Source organism: Haliotis rufescens, unplaced genomic scaffold (genome assembly GCF_023055435.1).
Source record: "Haliotis rufescens isolate VD_foot unplaced genomic scaffold, xgHalRufe1.0.p SCAF_11, whole genome shotgun sequence".
Classification (NCBI taxonomy): domain Eukaryota; kingdom Metazoa; phylum Mollusca; class Gastropoda; order Lepetellida; family Haliotidae; genus Haliotis; species Haliotis rufescens.
In genome coordinates, this window is record NW_025963791.1 from 43,367,483 (window position 1) to 43,385,931 (window position 18,449).

General features: G+C 41.3%; 2 protein-coding genes across 2 annotated transcripts; one reads left to right on the top strand and one right to left on the bottom strand.

Annotated features, from left to right (window-relative positions):
* The first annotated feature begins 1,985 nt into the window (after positions 1 to 1,985).
* Positions 1,986 to 3,475, top strand: LOC125378132. Its single transcript, XM_048392997.1, has one exon. The coding sequence runs from the start codon at positions 2,018 to 2,020 to the stop codon at positions 3,473 to 3,475; it is 1,458 nt and encodes a 485-aa protein (XP_048248954.1). The 5' UTR covers positions 1,986 to 2,017.
* Positions 3,476 to 8,254: 4,779 nt separating this feature from the next.
* Positions 8,255 to 9,966, bottom strand: LOC124126043 (arylsulfatase B-like). Its single transcript, XM_046489470.2, has one exon. It carries the CDS (start codon positions 9,964 to 9,966, stop codon positions 8,521 to 8,523), a length of 1,446 nt encoding a protein of 481 aa, XP_046345426.2. The 3' UTR covers positions 8,255 to 8,520.
* Between the last annotated feature and the right edge of the window lie 8,483 nt (positions 9,967 to 18,449).

Here is an 18,449-nt window from a genome sequence, read left to right on the forward strand (position 1 = left end):
GAGTTTGAGAGAGGGATACAAGTCATCATGAAGTTCCGTGATATATTCTCAAAAGGTGAAGAGGACATAGGCCATTCAGATGCAGTCAAGCATAGGATAGATCTGGTTGATGATGTCCCCTTTAAACAGCGACACCGGCGTATACCACCTGCCATGTATGATGAAGTCCGGACACACCTTCAACAACTCTTATCTGCTGGAGTGATACGACATTCTCATAGCCCATGGGCATCGAATGTTGTATTAGCACGGAAGAAGTCAGGCCAGCTGAGGATGTGTGTTGACTTCAGACAGCTGAATCGTAAGACCATCAAGGATTCCTATGCTCTTCCCCGGATTGAAGAACTCTTGGATTGTCTCAGAGGGATGAAATATTACAGTGTCCTGGACATGAAGAGTGGTTACCACCAGGTTGAGTTGGAGGAGGACCATAAGCAGCGTACAGCATTCACAGTTGGACCTCTTGGATTCTTTGAATACCATCGTATGCCATTTGGTTTGTGCAATGCACCGGCAACATACCAACGTCTAATGGAACAGTGTCTCGTTGGATTACATCTTGATATATGTTAAATCTATCTTGACGATCTGATTATCTTTTCAAGAACATTTGAGGAACATCTGGAGCGACTGGAACGTGTCCTACAGAGATTGAGGGAATGTGGTTTGAAGCTAGCCCCAAAGAAATGCCAATTTTTCAAAAGACGAGTGAAATATGTGGGATATATAGTATCTGAAGATGGCATTGAGGCAGATCCAGAAAAGATAAACAAGATTCAGGACTGGCCAACACCTTGCACACCAGAAGACGTTAGTAAATTCCTTGGATTTGCTGGTTACTATAGAAAGTTTGTGAGGAACTTTTCCACAATTGCTAAGCCTCTTTCAGAACTAATGCCAAAGATTCATCGAAAGAAATCTCACATTCCTAAGAAGGAGCAAGTTCAGTGGCAGTGGGGACCGACTCAAGAGAGTGCCTTTCAAGAACTCAAGACGTGTCTATCTACACCTCCGGTTCTTGGTTATGTGGATTATTCCCTCCCCTTTGAACTGCACACAGATGCCAGCAGTCATGGTCTTGGAGCAGTGCTATACCAGCAACAGAATGGACAGCCAAGAGTGATTGCTTATGCCAGCAGGGGACTAAGCAAGTCGGAGCGCCACTTTTCTGCCCACAAGCTTGAGTTTTTGTGCTTGAAATGGTCCATTTGTGAGAAGTTCCATGATTATCTTTATGGACAGAACTTCACTGTACTGACGGATAACAATCCACTCACTTATATCCTCACTAGTGCCAAGCTGGATGCCACCGGACACAGATGGTTAGCTGCCCTTGCTTCGTACAACTTTGACATCAAATACAGAGCAGGAAAAGCCAATGTCGATGCTGACATACTATCTAGGCTGCCAGAGTCCATTGAAGTAAACGAGAAAGTGGATGTGATTTCTCAAGACTCCGTACATGCTATTTGTGGCACGATTTTACCTACAAATTTGTTAGAATGTGTTTGTTTTTCAACAGATGCTTTGCCTGATGAAGAACTAAACATCACTGAAGAAACCTGTTCCATCAATGCTACAGACTGGCGGAGAGCCCAAGCAAGAGATCCAGCTCTAGACATTATTATGACCCATCTTAGGAATCGGACAAGACCACATTACACAGACTACACTGGAAATACAGAGATGGTTACTTTACTGAAGAGCTTTGACCACTTCAAGCTGAAGAGAGGTGTGCTCTACCGAGTAATCCAAGTCAATGGAGAGGTACAGGAACAGTTAGTGCTACCAACAAGATGCCGTAAAGGAGCGCTGCATAGTCTTCATGACAATGTGGGTCACCCTGGTCGAGATAGAACCCTGGTCATTGATAAAAGCAAGATTCTACTGGCCAGGGATGACAAAGGATATAGAGGTACATGTACAGAATTGTGAACGATGTACTAAACGCAAGACTACCCCAGGAAGAGCCCCAATAGTGAACATACAAACATCACAACCTCTGGAATTAGTCTGTATGGACTTTTTGACACTGGAACCATCCAAGGGCGGACAACAACATATTCTTGTAGTCACCGATCACTTCACCAGATATGCACAGGCATATCCAACCAGAAATATGACTGCCAAGACCACTGCTGATGTATTCTTTCACAACTTTGTGGTACATTATGGATTACCTGTGCGTATTCATTCAGATCAAGGTGCCAACTTTGAAGGAGCTCTCATGAAAGAACTATGCACATTGACCAACATGCAGAAGTCTCGCACTACGCCCTATCATGCCATGGGTAATGGCATGTGCGAACGGTTTAACAGGACACTTCTCAACATGCTTGGGACACTTGACCCAGAGAGCAAGAAGGACTGGAAGAGCCACGTTGGACCTTTGGTACATGCATACAACAGCACAAGGCATGAGGCTACTAAATATTCACCATTCTTTCTGATGTTTGGGAGAGCTCCAAGATTACCAGTAGACTTGGCATTTGGTTTAGACATTGAGCCAGAGAAGTCGAGATCCATGTCTAAATACATCAGGAACCTCAAAGATAATCTACAACAGGCTTATGAACTGGCATCTGCCAATGCTAAGAGGTCTCAGACAAGGCACAAGTCAAACTACGACTACCGAGCGAGAGCAACACAACTGGAAAAAGCAGATAGGGTATTGGTGAAAAAGGTGGCATTCGATGGGAAACATAAACTGTCAGACAAGTGGGAGGAGGATGTGTATATCGTAATTAAACAGCCAAATCCCAGCATTCCAGTTTATGTTGTACAGAAAGAGCGTGGAGATGGAAAAACCTGTACACTCCATAGGAATCTGCTTTTGCCCATCAGTTCCTTACCATTGGAAACACCGATTCCTAAGCCAAGACACTCAGACAGGACACTGCTTGGACCATCCCCCAAGGAAGACAGGAGTCCCTTGTCTGACGAAGATCAGGACCAGGAAGAAGAAACAGATGACATCACCATTGTTGTTTCTCGTGACCCATCAGACCCGTCAGTGTCAACTGATAATCCAGATGACAGGCCGACTGAGGGAGAAGCACAAGACAGTGCTGTTCTGGATGAGGTCGTGACAGGAGAAGAGGAAGTGGTAGATGCTGCTGAAGATGTCCACAGCTCTGACGCCCAAGGAACGGAGCAGGATGCAGACTCTTCACAGAATGAACCACAGGCTCCTGAAGACGGTCCTGGTGACACACAGACCCAACCCAAGGTCGCTGTCCCACCTATACCAGCACCAAGGAGATCTACCAGAGAGAGAACAAGACCAGCATGGCAGACCAGAGGAGATTATGTAATGTCTGCGTTATCTCCATCATCATCATCACCATCACCATCATCAGACTGGCTTGGTCGTGCAGAGTACCTCAGCTCCCTAATGGCTAAGGGTGTATTTGCAGGCAGATCAGAGAAGGCACTGGATGCGTTGGTCAACTTGGTAGCTGGTAAGCAAGAATGACGAGGACGTCATTAAACAGGGAGGGGAAGTGTGTGGCAGTTACAGGTTTTGTTTAACTGTCAACTAACCAGTAATATACCAGTAGTATATAGTGTATATAATACATAGTGTAGTTAGTATTAGTATTAATATTAGCATTAGTTATTTGTGACAGTATTAGTATATAGTGTAAATAATACATACTGTAGTTAGTTTTAGCATTGGTATTATTATTAATATTAGTATTTAATATTAGTATTTAGTATTAGTATTTAGTATTAGTATTTAGTATTAAGTATTAGTTTGCAGTATGGGTTTTAGGGATTTTAATGAAGATTTGATACAACACCTTTTAACTTAGTTATGCTTGGGTCAGTCACTACCCTATCAGCTCCTTTGTGTCAGCCAGGCCAAATGTTCTGGTTGAGTGGTTCCCTATTGTTTTCCTTAGGGTCAGCTTTGCATGCTTTTTTAACCCTCACTTGCACCTCAGTCACTACACAGACAAGTCACTGACAGGCGACAGCAAGTGGACACATTTTACAGATGTTGTAAAGTCAAGGTATGTTTCCAATTTAATACGTAAACATATATAAATCTATCTTTTCATAAATATGATTATATAAATAGGTGTACGTTAAATAAGGTATTTGTTATGATGTGTGTGAGATTTAGTCAATGTCTGATTCTCCTGGACAGAGTGTTGTTTGACTATGTTATGAGGCTATTATCATATATGTGTTAAATGTATTGTAAGTGTGTGGACATTTATGATAGTTTTAGGATGTTTAGTCATTTATTGTGTTTTATGGTACTGCTGTGTTCAGATCTGTAAATATGTATAAACAATAGCACTGATTTGATAATAATGTCCACACGTGCAAGAGCATTGTGTAAGGAAGCTAGTTTTATTGTACATTTAGAATAACCTCCATATTTATAGGTACTTTGATGTCACTGTAGCCCTGACCATGTAGTCGTGACAGACTAAAGTGTCACCTACACCTAGAGGCCATACTTCTGGTATGTTTACTTGTCACCACATGTAAATATATATTATTATTATGTTTATCTATTGATCACGTTTTACACCAATAAGAAGTATTTTGATTTGATGTATGCATATACTATATGTATGTGTAATGTAATTATAATGATGTATCATGTTAGGACGTATACATATCCTCTATATATGTATAAGGTAATACTAATGAAGTATCATGTTCTCATTTTAATTGTCATAATTTACAAGATTCTTATTGAGTGTTATTGTGCATTTCAGGGTGTGAAAGAAAAGGTATACCACTCGTCATCTAATAAACGAATCACACCCGTAGCTGTGTTTTTGACATCATTTATCGATGCACACACATATTCTGCTACACTATAAATGGCAGTTTGAATGATATAGCATCGAACAGGAGGAAAAGTTTTCACTAACGAAGGAGCATATCTACTGATTGAAAAAGTTTCAAAACTGTTAATACATCAGGAATGTTCAATGTATGATGTGTGTCGAAAAAGTCTAGTTGATGATACTTGTGTGGACAATATTGTAAGACGACTTGTACCATCATTTAAAATAACATTTATATATTTGTAACAATCCTATGGATCTGAGTGAGTGAGTATGGTTTTATGCTGCTTTTAGCAATATTCCAGCAATATTACGGCGGGGGACACCAGAAAAGGGCTTCACACATTGTACCCATGTGGTGAATCAAACCCAGGTCTTCGGCGTGATGAGCGAACGCTTTAACCACTAGGCTACCCCGCCACCCTACGGAACTGCAGACTGATGCTCTGTATACTCGCTTTCATCAGCAATAAAGCGATTTAACTCTTCAATGCCCCTATTAATTTTTACTCAGAAATGCAAAACGTTTGGAAATCCTCCCCTGTCCTCATCAGGTTAACAATGAACGAACTAAAGAAAAAAACCCAGATATTTTATATGTTTCCAGGTCTCCAAAGTAATCACCCATGTTGTCTGGTCAGAGTGGCAGGGTCAAGAGCAGGATCGGGTCTGGGCTCAGTGTGGGGTCAATGGGAGTGGTGGGGGTGTCTCAACATGTGCTAATACTAAACACTCATGACAGCCTGACTGACTGATTATTACAAGCTCTGTGCTCGCTTGTGAATTCAGCAGATTTGTACAGACCCTGTTACTGCCGTAATCTAGACGTGCATTATAGGCTTGCATGGGCTGTATTGGAAATATTTGTCTCAGGGTCTGTATGACAGACTACTACACAGGCACAAAAACAGATGGGAACAAATAATCACGTAAATTACACATACTGTCACGTGACTCGGTGATAGAACAGTTCTCGGTGGTTCGAATGGTCACGTGACTACTGAAGCATTGTAGTCATGGAGCAATTTCAGAGGGTGGGTCCATCGCAGGCATCCGGGTCCCATTCTTCAGGGCCAGCATCGTCAGCAGGAATTTGACAAGGTCGGGGTTTCGGAGGGGGAAGCTCAAGGGTAAGCAATTGCCAAATAAATAAAATAAACCATATGGTTTTTCACTGGCAAACTTAACAGACCTCGCTTCTTCATTGAGTACATGCTATTAATTGTTAAATGTTGTCAGTCATAGACAAAAAACATTAACAACTTTCAAGGTCAATACATACCTAACACTCTGACTCATAATTATCTACCTGTCTCAAAATGGCGACCCGGACAACACATATGTGAGGTCATTCCCTCCATTCCTTGGCAACAAGATGGACTTAGGTTCTGTGAGGGTAGGGTTCGTTTCTGGAGCATAACTCATAAACCGTCACATATATTTTCATGAAACTTTGCAGGTCTGTCAGGTACATGCTTAACTGGTGCCTTTTGCTATTTAGAAATTTTAGATTTTTTTACGTTTCCATGGCAACAAGATGGACTTAGGTTATAAACACTTCTTTTTTTACAATTTCAATGACAAGTTCCACCTCGGTTAAAAAAGATTGTTTGTTTAGATTTAATTATGTCATAAATTCTGCAACAGGGGCGGGGGATATAGCCACGTTAGTAACATTAACAACAGATATATCTTTTAAAACTGTATGGAACTACAAGGAAATTACGATAAATAATAATATGTTATAGAAACGAGATAGAGATCACCAGTCACCAAAGTGAGGCCACCATACAAGGGATCGCGGGGATACTTCTGCTTCCTGCACGGTTTCAGTAAGGTAAGGCCAAAATTGATGGAAACAAGTATTCAAGGAGTAAAAGGTAGTAGAAAAATACATCCTTTGAATGATATGGCGTCAAATACCCTCTCAAGGGTACAATGAAATTATTACACTTCAGCCCCCTCTTGATGGTGTTTATGAATTCGGTAAGTATGGGAGGTAACCGCAAACAAGAGAGAAACATATCTAAAAGGAACTAGTGAATGAATATTGATTTCTATTCTTCTAAATATGTCTGTGTCACTTCTTTTCTCATTGCAATTTGTTTCCATTTAAATTTTAATCAACAATGTATTGTCTTCGAGGTAATGTTCTGATGTTCTGTTCCAATTCAACCGTTCTTAGCCTTTCGACGTTTACAGGGGGAGGTCACAGCTTGTTGAATATATTTGACGAATTATGTTTTTGTTTTATGTAATCTGATAAACAAAGAGTTTCTGTCGTGTTAAAAGCATCAGAACATTTCTTGTATTTTAGTTTATGAGTCAGTGTTTCCTAACAAAACACCATGGAGAACTGTAGTCAACAGAGCAGTCTTTAACGACCACGATCTTTCAGTTCATTTAGGTTTGTCTGGTTACAAAAATACTCATACAAGACCAACCTTACATGTGTACCGGCTTCTGGCTTTGGAGTATCAAAATCGTAAAACAAAATTTCATTTGTGTGCAAAAATCTCCTCACGATCCAACACTTTGTTGAGTGTAACTGTGTCACAGACATTATTTTCAATGATGTCCTGAAGAACCTGGAGTGACCTTTCTTCAGTGGCAGGATTATTTCACCTTGCGTTGTGGCAGGGCGAAAGGACGTATATCATAAACCTTCGCTGGTAAGGACGTGACAAATTCAGAGACTCCTGTTTGTTAGCTGCAGTGTGTCGAGGGCCCTGTATGCATGTGGTGTTTGATTTGTGAATGAGTGGTACTGTTTTGTCTACAATTGTCATGTTATCCTAAACAGGGAGGTTATACAAATATTTCCTAAAATGGCCAATCACAGAAACCTGGCAAAAAACATTACATTTTTTTCGGATCACGTGTGGACATCGCCACTTGAAATAGAATCAATAGTGCTGAATTTGTATTAACAGCACGAACAGCAAGAACATGTAGATGTAAACGCCGATTTCACTTGCAAAAAGTGCACTGCATAATTTTTGTAAGTAATATTCCTCATCGCCAGAATGGCTTGTTCTTGGTTTATAAGTATTCGCACACATGCCGGAATCTTCTTTCAATTCAAATCTCAATATTTCATCATTCTATTTCAATTTCCGAGTAATATAGTCCCTTAATGTCATCTCTGACAAGCATTTAGAAGCTGACGGTAGCCTGAGGAGTTGTTCTTATCTGGAATAATGTTGAACAAATCATTTCTAAAAATGCACTTTCCATTTAAATACAAATAAATAGATAATAAAAACGGCCCTTTGACGCGATGCATTGATATATTTATCCCGTATAATACTTTGACGTCACAATGACATCAATGGTCTTGAAGAGCTCTGATAAAGGTGGAAGTACTTCTCTAATACCCATGGAAGTGTCACAACAACAAGAATTGCATCCTCGAATGAAACAATAAACCAACAGAAAGGGCATCGTAGACTGACAATTTAATTTTTTCAAACAAGATTTATATCACAGTTCCAGAGAGGAATGCATCACTTTATTCCTAAATAGGACATTATTTTCCTACATGATCCGGTTTTACAGAGGAATTACGTATAGTCAAGCAAATCAGATACAAAATAACACATGACTTTAGGCACAACACGTCTCTCGGGGGATCTAATGGTCACGTGACTTTGGGCACAACACGACTCTCGGTGGGTCAACTGGTCACGTGACTATATCGAAGCAATTTCTAGCACCAGCCGGGGCTCCAGCTACCATTAAAGTTGACTGGGTTAGATCGAGGGTCAGTGGGTGGGTCCATTGCAGGCACCCGAGTCCCATTCTCCAGGGCCAGCATCTGCAGCAGGAAGTTGACAAGGTCGGGGTTGTCCTTGGAGATGTCCTGGTGTTCCGTTGGGTCAGTGTTGATATTGAAGAGCATGATGCTAGGAAGGGGAGTGTCATCAATGATTGGGACGTCTAAGTCAAAACCAGGGCGAGAGTGCTGTCTCGAGTTTCCAGGGTCTCCAACGATCAACTTCAGGTCTCCCCACCTGAGAGCTGCAGCATAGCGGTTGTCGTTGAAGTTGTAGACAAATTGATTCCTAACGCTGCTGTCTCCATTGAGGATCATGTCGACTTGACTCAACCCATCGATGTCCAGTTGGCTGGAGTCTCCCCCTGCTATGTCCAGTAACGTGGGGTACCAGTCCACAGCGTGGAACAGACCAGGGTGAGTGTAACCTTTCTTTTTCAGCAGAGTCTTGCTGTAGACGAAACCCGCTCCCCTGGTACCTCCCTCCCATAGTGTGCCTTTTCCGCCCCTCAGAGGCCAGTTACTGGCAATGTTTGTAGGCCCACCGTTGTCTGTTGTAAACACAAGAAGTAGATTGTCCATGAATCCAAGGTCATCAAGGACAGTGGTGATGTTGTACACAGCATCGTCCATAGCGCTCACCATGCCACTGTAAACCTTCCTATTTAAATCTTGAATGTGGCTGTATCGGTCTGAATATTTGGCGGGCACCTGCACTGGAAAATGTACAGCTTGAAACGGCAGATATAGATACATCGGCTTGGACTTGTCGTGGTTCATTATGATATCAATGGCTCTCTTTGCAAACACGTATGTGGAGTATTCCCCTTGAGCGCCTTTGTACACATCTGTCATGTTCCTGAAGTCATAATAATTGTTTTCCTCATGTGTGAAGTAGTCCTCCTTACCTCCATAGTAGCCCATGAAGGTGTCAAAGCCTCTGTAGGTGGGCGTGTACTTCCAATCACAGAAGCCAAGGTGCCATTTGCCGACCATGTGGGTGTCATAGCCAAGGGTCTTCAGCCTCTGTGGGATGGTGGTCAGATTAGCTGGCATGTACTTGGGCTGAGGTGTTAAGATCGGCCCGTCCTGGAGCCCTGTGTGGTATGGAAACTTGCCTGACATGAAGCAGTTTCTTGAGGGGGTACACAGTGGCTGGACGTAGGAGGAGTTAAGGATGACACCACCATGGGCGAGGCGGTCAAGTGTCGGGGTCTTGATGTCGGGGTTAACCCAGCCAACATCATTCCAGCCAAGGTCATCGGCCACAATGAAGACAATGTGTGGTTTGTCTGCAGCAGTGCTGATTTTTAAACACAAAGCGACTATAATAGCGAGGACAACTGAAAGCTCCATGTTAATGAAGTAACACCTATACATATGGCGAGACGGTATATATACCTAATGAGAAGGTGTAATCTATGTCTCATGCAGCGTTTAGGTCAATATCTGTTTTTTTACTCTTATCAGGTGAAGTTACATGTGCAAGGCTACATTCTTATCAGCGTTTAATCATTGTTATAAAATTTAGTACATAGACGTCCGTGAAAATACTTATTTTCCTGTAGACGGATTCAAAAGTAAATTCAAACAGAAGAAAGATCGCTCCTCAAATATTATAAACATTGGGTGTATTTGTTAGATTGTGTGTTGTTTCTGTGGTGGGAGGCAAATGGTTTAAGTTTACGAGAGTTCACCCTAAAACCAGAGTTCGATTCCCCCAACATGTATACTATGTGTGAGGCACGTTTTTCTGTAAGGCATTTGTTCAGTTCCTTCATGGATTACGTTATGATGTAGATAGTTGTGATGTAGGAACCCGGTGTTTGTAACGAAGAATGGACCTTATTTTAGTCAGCGTGGTACGCACCGTCTCTCGTTTTGTTGAAACTATCTTTCCAACTATCTTAGGCACCAGAATTTCGACTGAGATTGAAGCCCTGCAAACGATGTCTCTTAACTAAGTGGCAAGCAGTTCAGGTAAAGGTACGTCTGTTAATCCAGATGCAGGCTATTTCTGAGCACAAAAGATCACAATTTCATAAAATAACAAACGAAATTACGTTGGATACAACATCTATGCTAGCATTTGCATGAAACATGCAGTTGATGCCCTTGTATACAGTGCGATCAAAGTGATCAAATCCTCTGTATAAGCATAAAAGGTCTTACACAAGTCTTTATTCATTCGTTTTTATTTTCATTCATTTTCCTCTCCTTATATTCCGTTTAATTGCTTATGGTATTCATTCATTCAACCTTCGCCCCAGGAACCTATAGTGCAAAGGCACTGTACTTCTGTAGATAATTCCTTGTTATCTGGATTTTCATGTAGTGATACCATTAGTCATCAAGCAGTGGACAACATGATCTCAGTGTAATATTTGTTGAAATATGGGTCATTATTTAGGTAACATGCTCGAGGTATTTTACCGACTCTAAGCGTGTCAGATACGACAATGATCTGTAAAGCAACGAAAGCAATGAGATATTTTCAAAATAACATTTCACATCATGCTCTAGTTTTGAATTGGTCAGAGATTAGATTAAAAGTAAAATATGCTGTGGCATGAGAGAGGTTGTGGCATGAGAGAGATCGCCGCCTGATCACATTTTGATAAACCACGCCACACCTGTGTTTCATGCACACGATAACATCTGGATGCATTGTAGTCAGATAGAGATCTTTAAAAGTACAAAAGGGAAGAACGCACCTTAAGGTTTCTGGACACACCTTCTATATCCCAGAATTATCCTGATTTCTACAAAGGCAGCACAAGATGCTTGCGGATGTATGTGATGGTTGTTAATTGCTGCTGAACAACCTACTACGAGTGTACACGTTGACAAACATACACGGCTATGCATGCCATCTCCCGCCTCAATATATAGACACAGAGCTACCAAACATCACCAAAATAACCACACACTGACATAAATATTTAGTGAAGTTTACTCACTTCCTAAGTGAATTTTCCTTACTTGTCAGGAGTTTTTTCAAACCAGTTCGTAAATATTAAGACTAGCATAGGTTGCCCATCGTAGACAAGTACAATGTATAAAACAGTCAGTTGCGATTACTATCAATCTTTCTTGCTAATTTTGCATCCCTGTTGAAAGCTGCTGAATACAATTTGCAAAGGAAAACGTGAATGACATAAACAATATAGGTGACATAAATTTATTTACACAGTACTACGAATAAGTAAATATTTAAATGAAGTGCTCACATGATTTGATGCACTGCGCGAAGTAAGACCTGTTTTATTACAGTATAGGTCTTGATTATTGATCAGATCGTCTTGACTGTGCGCCGCCATTTTATTTCAAGCAAATGCAAGGGATATAAGAGGTGGAATCTGTTTGGTCAAAAGGAGGGACACAGGGGGGACATTACTCATAATAGCCAATGGTGGCACTGCAACAGAGCTTGGAAAATCAAGCCTAGTTCGGCAAACCTGGAAACTGAATTTATATATCTGAAAAATAGAACAGAGCTCTTTGTAGCCAGTATATTCTGTGTGCGTCTCCCTTGCACGAGGAATATGTTCTTTGCTGTTGTTCCACGAGCACCAAGCTCCCTCGCGAGCTGATATTTACAATGCATGGTACACAGCTCTTCATAATTTCTTGGGTTCCTAAAATAGAATTTTATCAGTCGCGTGTTGTTAATACAGGGTGACGGAGATTATAGGAAATGTAAAGGCCCGGACAAGGATATATATGTTTACCTGCTTCTTTTCTCGTCAAGAGTTGATTGCTTAAAATATAAACTTTGTTATAGTGTCAAGAAGTATAGTATTTTTTTTAGCTTTTAAGGAATATTTGGTGGGCCTCGGCTACATTATCTTTAAGGAATGGAGAGTTACTCAGGCTTTGCCCTCTACATAGGATACCCCTTCTCTCCACCGCTGCAACGTGACATCTACCAGGTAGGGTAGTAAATTCGCTGTTATATAAGAACCTTCTGGCCGCTGTTACTTATCAAGTTAGTAGAAAACCCTTTTTGTCAGTGAATGGAGACGTTCAACAACACTGGCCTCACTACATACACATGATCACAAACATAATTATATGGCTCACTCAGTTCAACTGACAACCACATAACACTGGCCTGACTTGACACAGCACACGCACATGCACACAGCACACTTTACTTGGTTGTCCTCAATGAGATGACTGAGTCTAGATTTCACCTACAAGGTCCGCGCGTCTAAATGTCTACCTCAGCTCCAAACCTGTAACTATCTCTATCACTTACAATAAGTTGTCCCTTTCCACGTCCGTGCTATAGTGTTTTAACAACACACACAGCTAAACCTCAATACTGTTTCCCCACGTCAGCGCTCCAAATACTCCAAACTTCAACCTAACTTCATATTTTACACAAGCTTCATACTTCAAACTATTCGGCACTCGTGAAGAGCAACCTCCTCGTGGTGAGTGCTGGGTAACGCTAATCGCTCTTCCCCCGTGTGGAACCGGGGCAGAATAATTCCACAGCACCCAATTGCTGGTCGTACGAGGCGACCAAATTGGGCAACCTGTTTGCCGTGGGTTGCGCCCCTGTGTCGGTGGAGGACGGGATTCTGGTGGTTGAGGGCAATGGAGCCAGGAACCGGTGTTCCTTTTGCCCAACACACCACTTCGACCCTTACTTCACCTAGACGGGTGGTAGAATTGGCCCGATTCTATCAATCGGCTGGTCACGCCATGCCCTGTGCGTGGAAAAGTGCCACTTTAGATCTATATCATATTCAACAAGATTTCTGATGTAATATGATCTTCCAACTTATGCCAATATACTTATTGCCTAGAGTCCTATGCCAGAAGGCGGTGGCTCATGGGCCAATCTGGCATTATAAACCTCTGAATTCTGTGTTTCTCCAGAAAGGTGTCATGGGCGAACCAGCCTGGCATTTCTTCTTTCAGATTCCATAGCTATTCAAGTTTCTCTTTGCTGGAGTATAACATCCCTGTAGCCCTGGTGGTGCAGGCGGGCTTCCACTGCACCATCGTCCTTGTTGACACTCCATGGCGGGTAGGGAGCAGAGATGTCGAAACCTTTACTTTTACCATGGCTCTTCCCCTTCTCTCTGGTTCATCAAAGAATAAGCGTAGACATGTTGAGTCTTTATCATCCGATGAAGGCTCGTCTGAAATTGTTGACTCGTGGCCACGGTTCGTTGTGATTTCATCTTCTGATGACACTCCTTTGAAACTAAACCCATTTGCTATCTCCTTAGGCATTAAAGGTGTCTGTGGAGAGGTAAACAACGTAACACGTCTCCGAAGCGGTTCACTGTTAGTGGAATGTGCACGGAGACAACAATCTGACAATCTCTTGACATTAAAACAGTTTGTGAATACACCAGTTGTTGTCTTAGTGCACAAGACACTGAACTCCTGCAGAGGCATTGTCAGAGACAGGGCTCGCTGCCTTCATGACATGAGTGAGGAGGAAATTGCAGCTGAGCTGCAAACTCAAGGTGTTACTGCTGTGAAGCGATTCACCAAAAAGAGTGAGTGAGTGAGTGAGTTTGGTTTTACGCCGCTTTTAGCAATATTCCAGCAATATCACGGCGGGGGACACCAGAAATGGGCTTCACACATTGTACCCATGTCGGGAATCGAACCCGGGTCTTCGGCGTGACGGGCAAACGCTTTAACCACTATCACCAAAAAGAAAGATGATGGTACTATTATAAAACTGAATACGTACCTATTTACATTTGCTCTTTCTTCTATTCCTAAGAGTTTAAAAGCTGGATACTTCAACATCGGAGTGGAGGTATACGTACCAAATCCACTCCGATGCTTCAAATGTCAACAGTTTGGTCATGGGGCCAAGTTTTGCCGTAACAACACGGCGTGTTCCCGTTGTGGTGGAGCTCACGAGGGCTCTGAGTGCACCAATACCATCAAGTGTGCTAACTGCAACGGAGAACACTTGGCCTCATCCAAGTCCTGTCCTAGATATGAACGTGAAACTAAAATTCAGAAAATAAAACACACAAACAACATATCTTACTTTGAAGCAAAAAAGTTGGTTCCTGCACAAAATATTTCAACTGTTACTTACTCAGCTGCAGTTTCCTCCCCAGCACCCAAACTTCGATATCTTGGGTAGATAAACAGCGCATCCTGGATGACCATACCGAGTTTGTTCCTTCTCTGCCCAATATCTCCACGTCAGCCTCACAGACAGACATTATTTCACCAGTGCCTTCAGTAGATCAGTCATCTGATCCGGATATTGTCAGTGAATCAGTACAGGGCGAAGCCCACTTGTCTGCAAAAAAAAAGAAGCAATTGAAAAAAAAGGCCAGGGCCCTCCAGCATTTGGAGGTGCCTTCTACTCTACCTGTGGAGGTTCATAATCAGTTTGAACCTTTGCAGATGGAGGTCAGTCCTTCACTCCCAGTCCAGGGGAGTGGACCCCTGTCCGGCTCACGATCTCCCATTGAGCCACCATGAACAGCTCAAATACTCTTTTTCAGTGGAATTGTAGAGGACTAAAGAATAATTTTAATGACTTACAGTTATTGATACAGGATTTTCAACCGTCAGCATTTTGTTTACAGGAGACCTATTTTAAGGATACAGATCAACTTGACATCAGACAATATGCTTCATATCATTTATTTTCTCCTCCAGGGCCAAAAGCCACTGGTGGGTCTTCAATCTTAGTGAAGCAGGGAGTGATCCACAGCCCTGTTCCACTCATTACTCCACTACAAGCTATTGCTGTCCGTGTGACCTTGCACATTGTGTTTACATTGTGCTCTATCTATGTCCCTCCGAATTCATCTCTTCAGCTTGTTGATCTCCAGGCCCTCTATGACCAGCTACCTAAGCCTTGCATCATTATGGGTGATTTGAATGGACACAACCCTCTATGGGGGAGTGCACATTCTAACAATAAAGGTAAAGTCCTGGAAGATTTTATTTCAAACAACAATTTATGTCTTTTTAATGATAATTCTGACACTTATTTACATCCTGGTACAGGTACATACTCTTCCCTGGATTTGTCAATTGTGGATTCTGATCTATTGAATGAGTTTGAATGGTCAGTCCATGACGACCTGTGTGGAAGTGACCATTTTCCAACAATTCTCAAACCTGTTCTTCCATCTGATGTTCCTCCATCGTCAAGATGGAACTTCACCAAAGCCAACTTGACTTTGTTTGAAATACTTTCGTCCAACAAGTTAAAACCTGACCTGTTTACCGATGTCCCTGATCCTGTACAACTGTTCTCTGATGAACTAAACAAAATAGCTGATACATGTATCCCTAAGTCCTCTACAATTCCACACATACGTAAACCATGGTTTAATTCTACCTGCAAACAAGCTCGGAAGGCTCGGAAAAAGGCAGAGAATTTTTTCCGTCGCCATCCTATGGTTCATAATTTGAATCAATTTAAAATTTTAAATGCTAAAGCTTGGCGAACGTTTAAACAAAATAAACGCCAGTCTTGGCAGAGTTACGTTTCAAAAATAAACTCACGTACGCCAATGTCAAAAGTATGGAACATGATCCAACGAATCAAAGGTAAGGGTTCTAAATCTAACATTCGCCATCTTAAAAATGGGAATGAATTATTGACAAATACTTCCGATATTGCGAATAAACTTGGTGAAACCTTGGCTAAACATTCTTCCTCATCTAACTATGTACCTCAATTTCAAAAATATAAAACACAGCAAGAGAAGAAAACTATTACTTTTAAATCAGATAATGGGGAAGATTATAATGAAATATTTTCTCTTCATGAGCTTCATACTGCCCTTGGGCAAGCTCATGATACTGCCACAGGAGCTGATAACATACATTATCAACTCTTAAAACACTTACCTGAATCATGCTTAGTAACCCTTCTATTATTATTTGATGAAATATGGACATCTGGCAACTTTCCGTCTTCGTGGCGTGATGCTATAGTTGTTCCCATACCAAAACCAGGACGGGATCATACTGATCCCTCAAATTATAGACCTATTTCATTGACCAGCTGCGTTTGCAAAACCATGGAACGCATGGTCAACAATAGATTAACATGGTACTTGGAATCTAATAATTTAATTACTAATATTCAGTGTGGATTTCGGAAAAATCGAAGTACTGTTGACCATTTGGTTAGATTGGAGTCATTCGTTAAGAATGCTATTATAAACAAGCAGCATGCAGTGTCTATCTTTTTCGATTTAGAAAAAGCATACGACACTACATGGAAACAAGGAATTTTAAAAGATTTACATGATTTTGGGTTGCGAGGCCGTTTGCCTCAATTTATCTCCAAATTTTTATCAGACAGGCAATTTCAAGTTCGTGTGGGTTCCACCCTGTCTGATCATTACAGTCAGGATCAGGGTGTCCCACAAGGCAGTATTCTGTCTGTCACATTGTTCAGTATTAAAATAAACAGCCTATCTAAGGTTTTAACTGATTCCATCGATGGATCTCTATTCGTGGATGATTTTAACATTTCATGTCGTGGTAAAAATATGCGTACTATTGAAAGACAATTACAGTTATGTCTAAACAAAATCCATAAATGGTCATTAGAAAATGGTTTTAAATTTTCAAAATCAAAAACGAATTGTATACACTTTTGTAGAAAATACAAATCACATAATGACCCAGAACTAGTTTTGGATAGCACTCCTATTAAAGTTGTAAAAGAAGCCAAGTTCTTGGGCATTATTTTTGACCACCATCTGACATTTTTACCACACATAAAATATTTGAAAAATAAATGCCTGAAGGCCCTTGACCTTCTGAAAGTCGTTTCAAATTCAAAGTGGGGAGGGGATCAGAAAACCCTCCTCCAACTGTACAGAGCACTTATCCGCTCTAAACTGGACTATGGCTCCATCATCTATGGTGGAGCCTGTAAAAGTAATTTAAAAATATTAGACAGTATTCATCATCAAGGCCTGAGGCTTTGCCTTGGAGCTTTCAGAACCTCCCCTATCGAAAGTCTGTATGTGGAGGCTGATGAGCCTTCCCTTCATCAACGTCGGATAAAACTCTCATTACAATATCTTACAAAGCTTTATTCAAATCACACTAATCCTGCATTTGATTGCGTTTTTCATCCTCTCTATGAGGATATATACCTTAAAAAGCCATCCCTTAGTCCTCCACTCGGTCTGCGCATCACAACTGCTATTTCTGCTGCTAATATCGATCTTAAAAATATAGCTCCCACTCAGCTTTTGTCTTCTCCACCATGGCAGTTGGTACAGCCAGAGGTTGACCTGTCATTGACTCAACTTAAGAAATCCGAAACAAACCAGCTAATCTACCAACAAGATTTTAATCAGTTGCGGACCAAATATGAAACTTACAAAACTATATTCACTGATGGATCCAAGGATGGTGACGCGGTTGCCAGCGCCACTGTCATTGGATCCAGGACTATGTCTCCACGACTTCTAGATCATAGTTCCATTTTTACAGCCGAATCCCATGCCATTTTAACAGCTCTAAAATATATTGGTAAACAATCTAAGCATACGCAATTTGTATTATTTTCAGACTCTCTCTCGTGTCTTCAGGCTATTAAAAATATATCATGTAAGCATCCACTTTTAATCCAAATTATTGAATTATATAATGAACTTGCTACTGGCCAATATGACATCGTCTTTTGTTGGTTACCCAGCCATGTTGGAATCACTGGGAACACAATGGCCGATGCTGCTGCAAAAGCAGCACTCAACAAATCTGTGACACCACTTCTGATCCCATACAGCGATATCAAACCTGTTATTAGATGTTACATCAGAGATCAAATGCAGCAGAAGTGGGACACTCAAGTAGGTATCAATAAATTACATGAAATTACACCA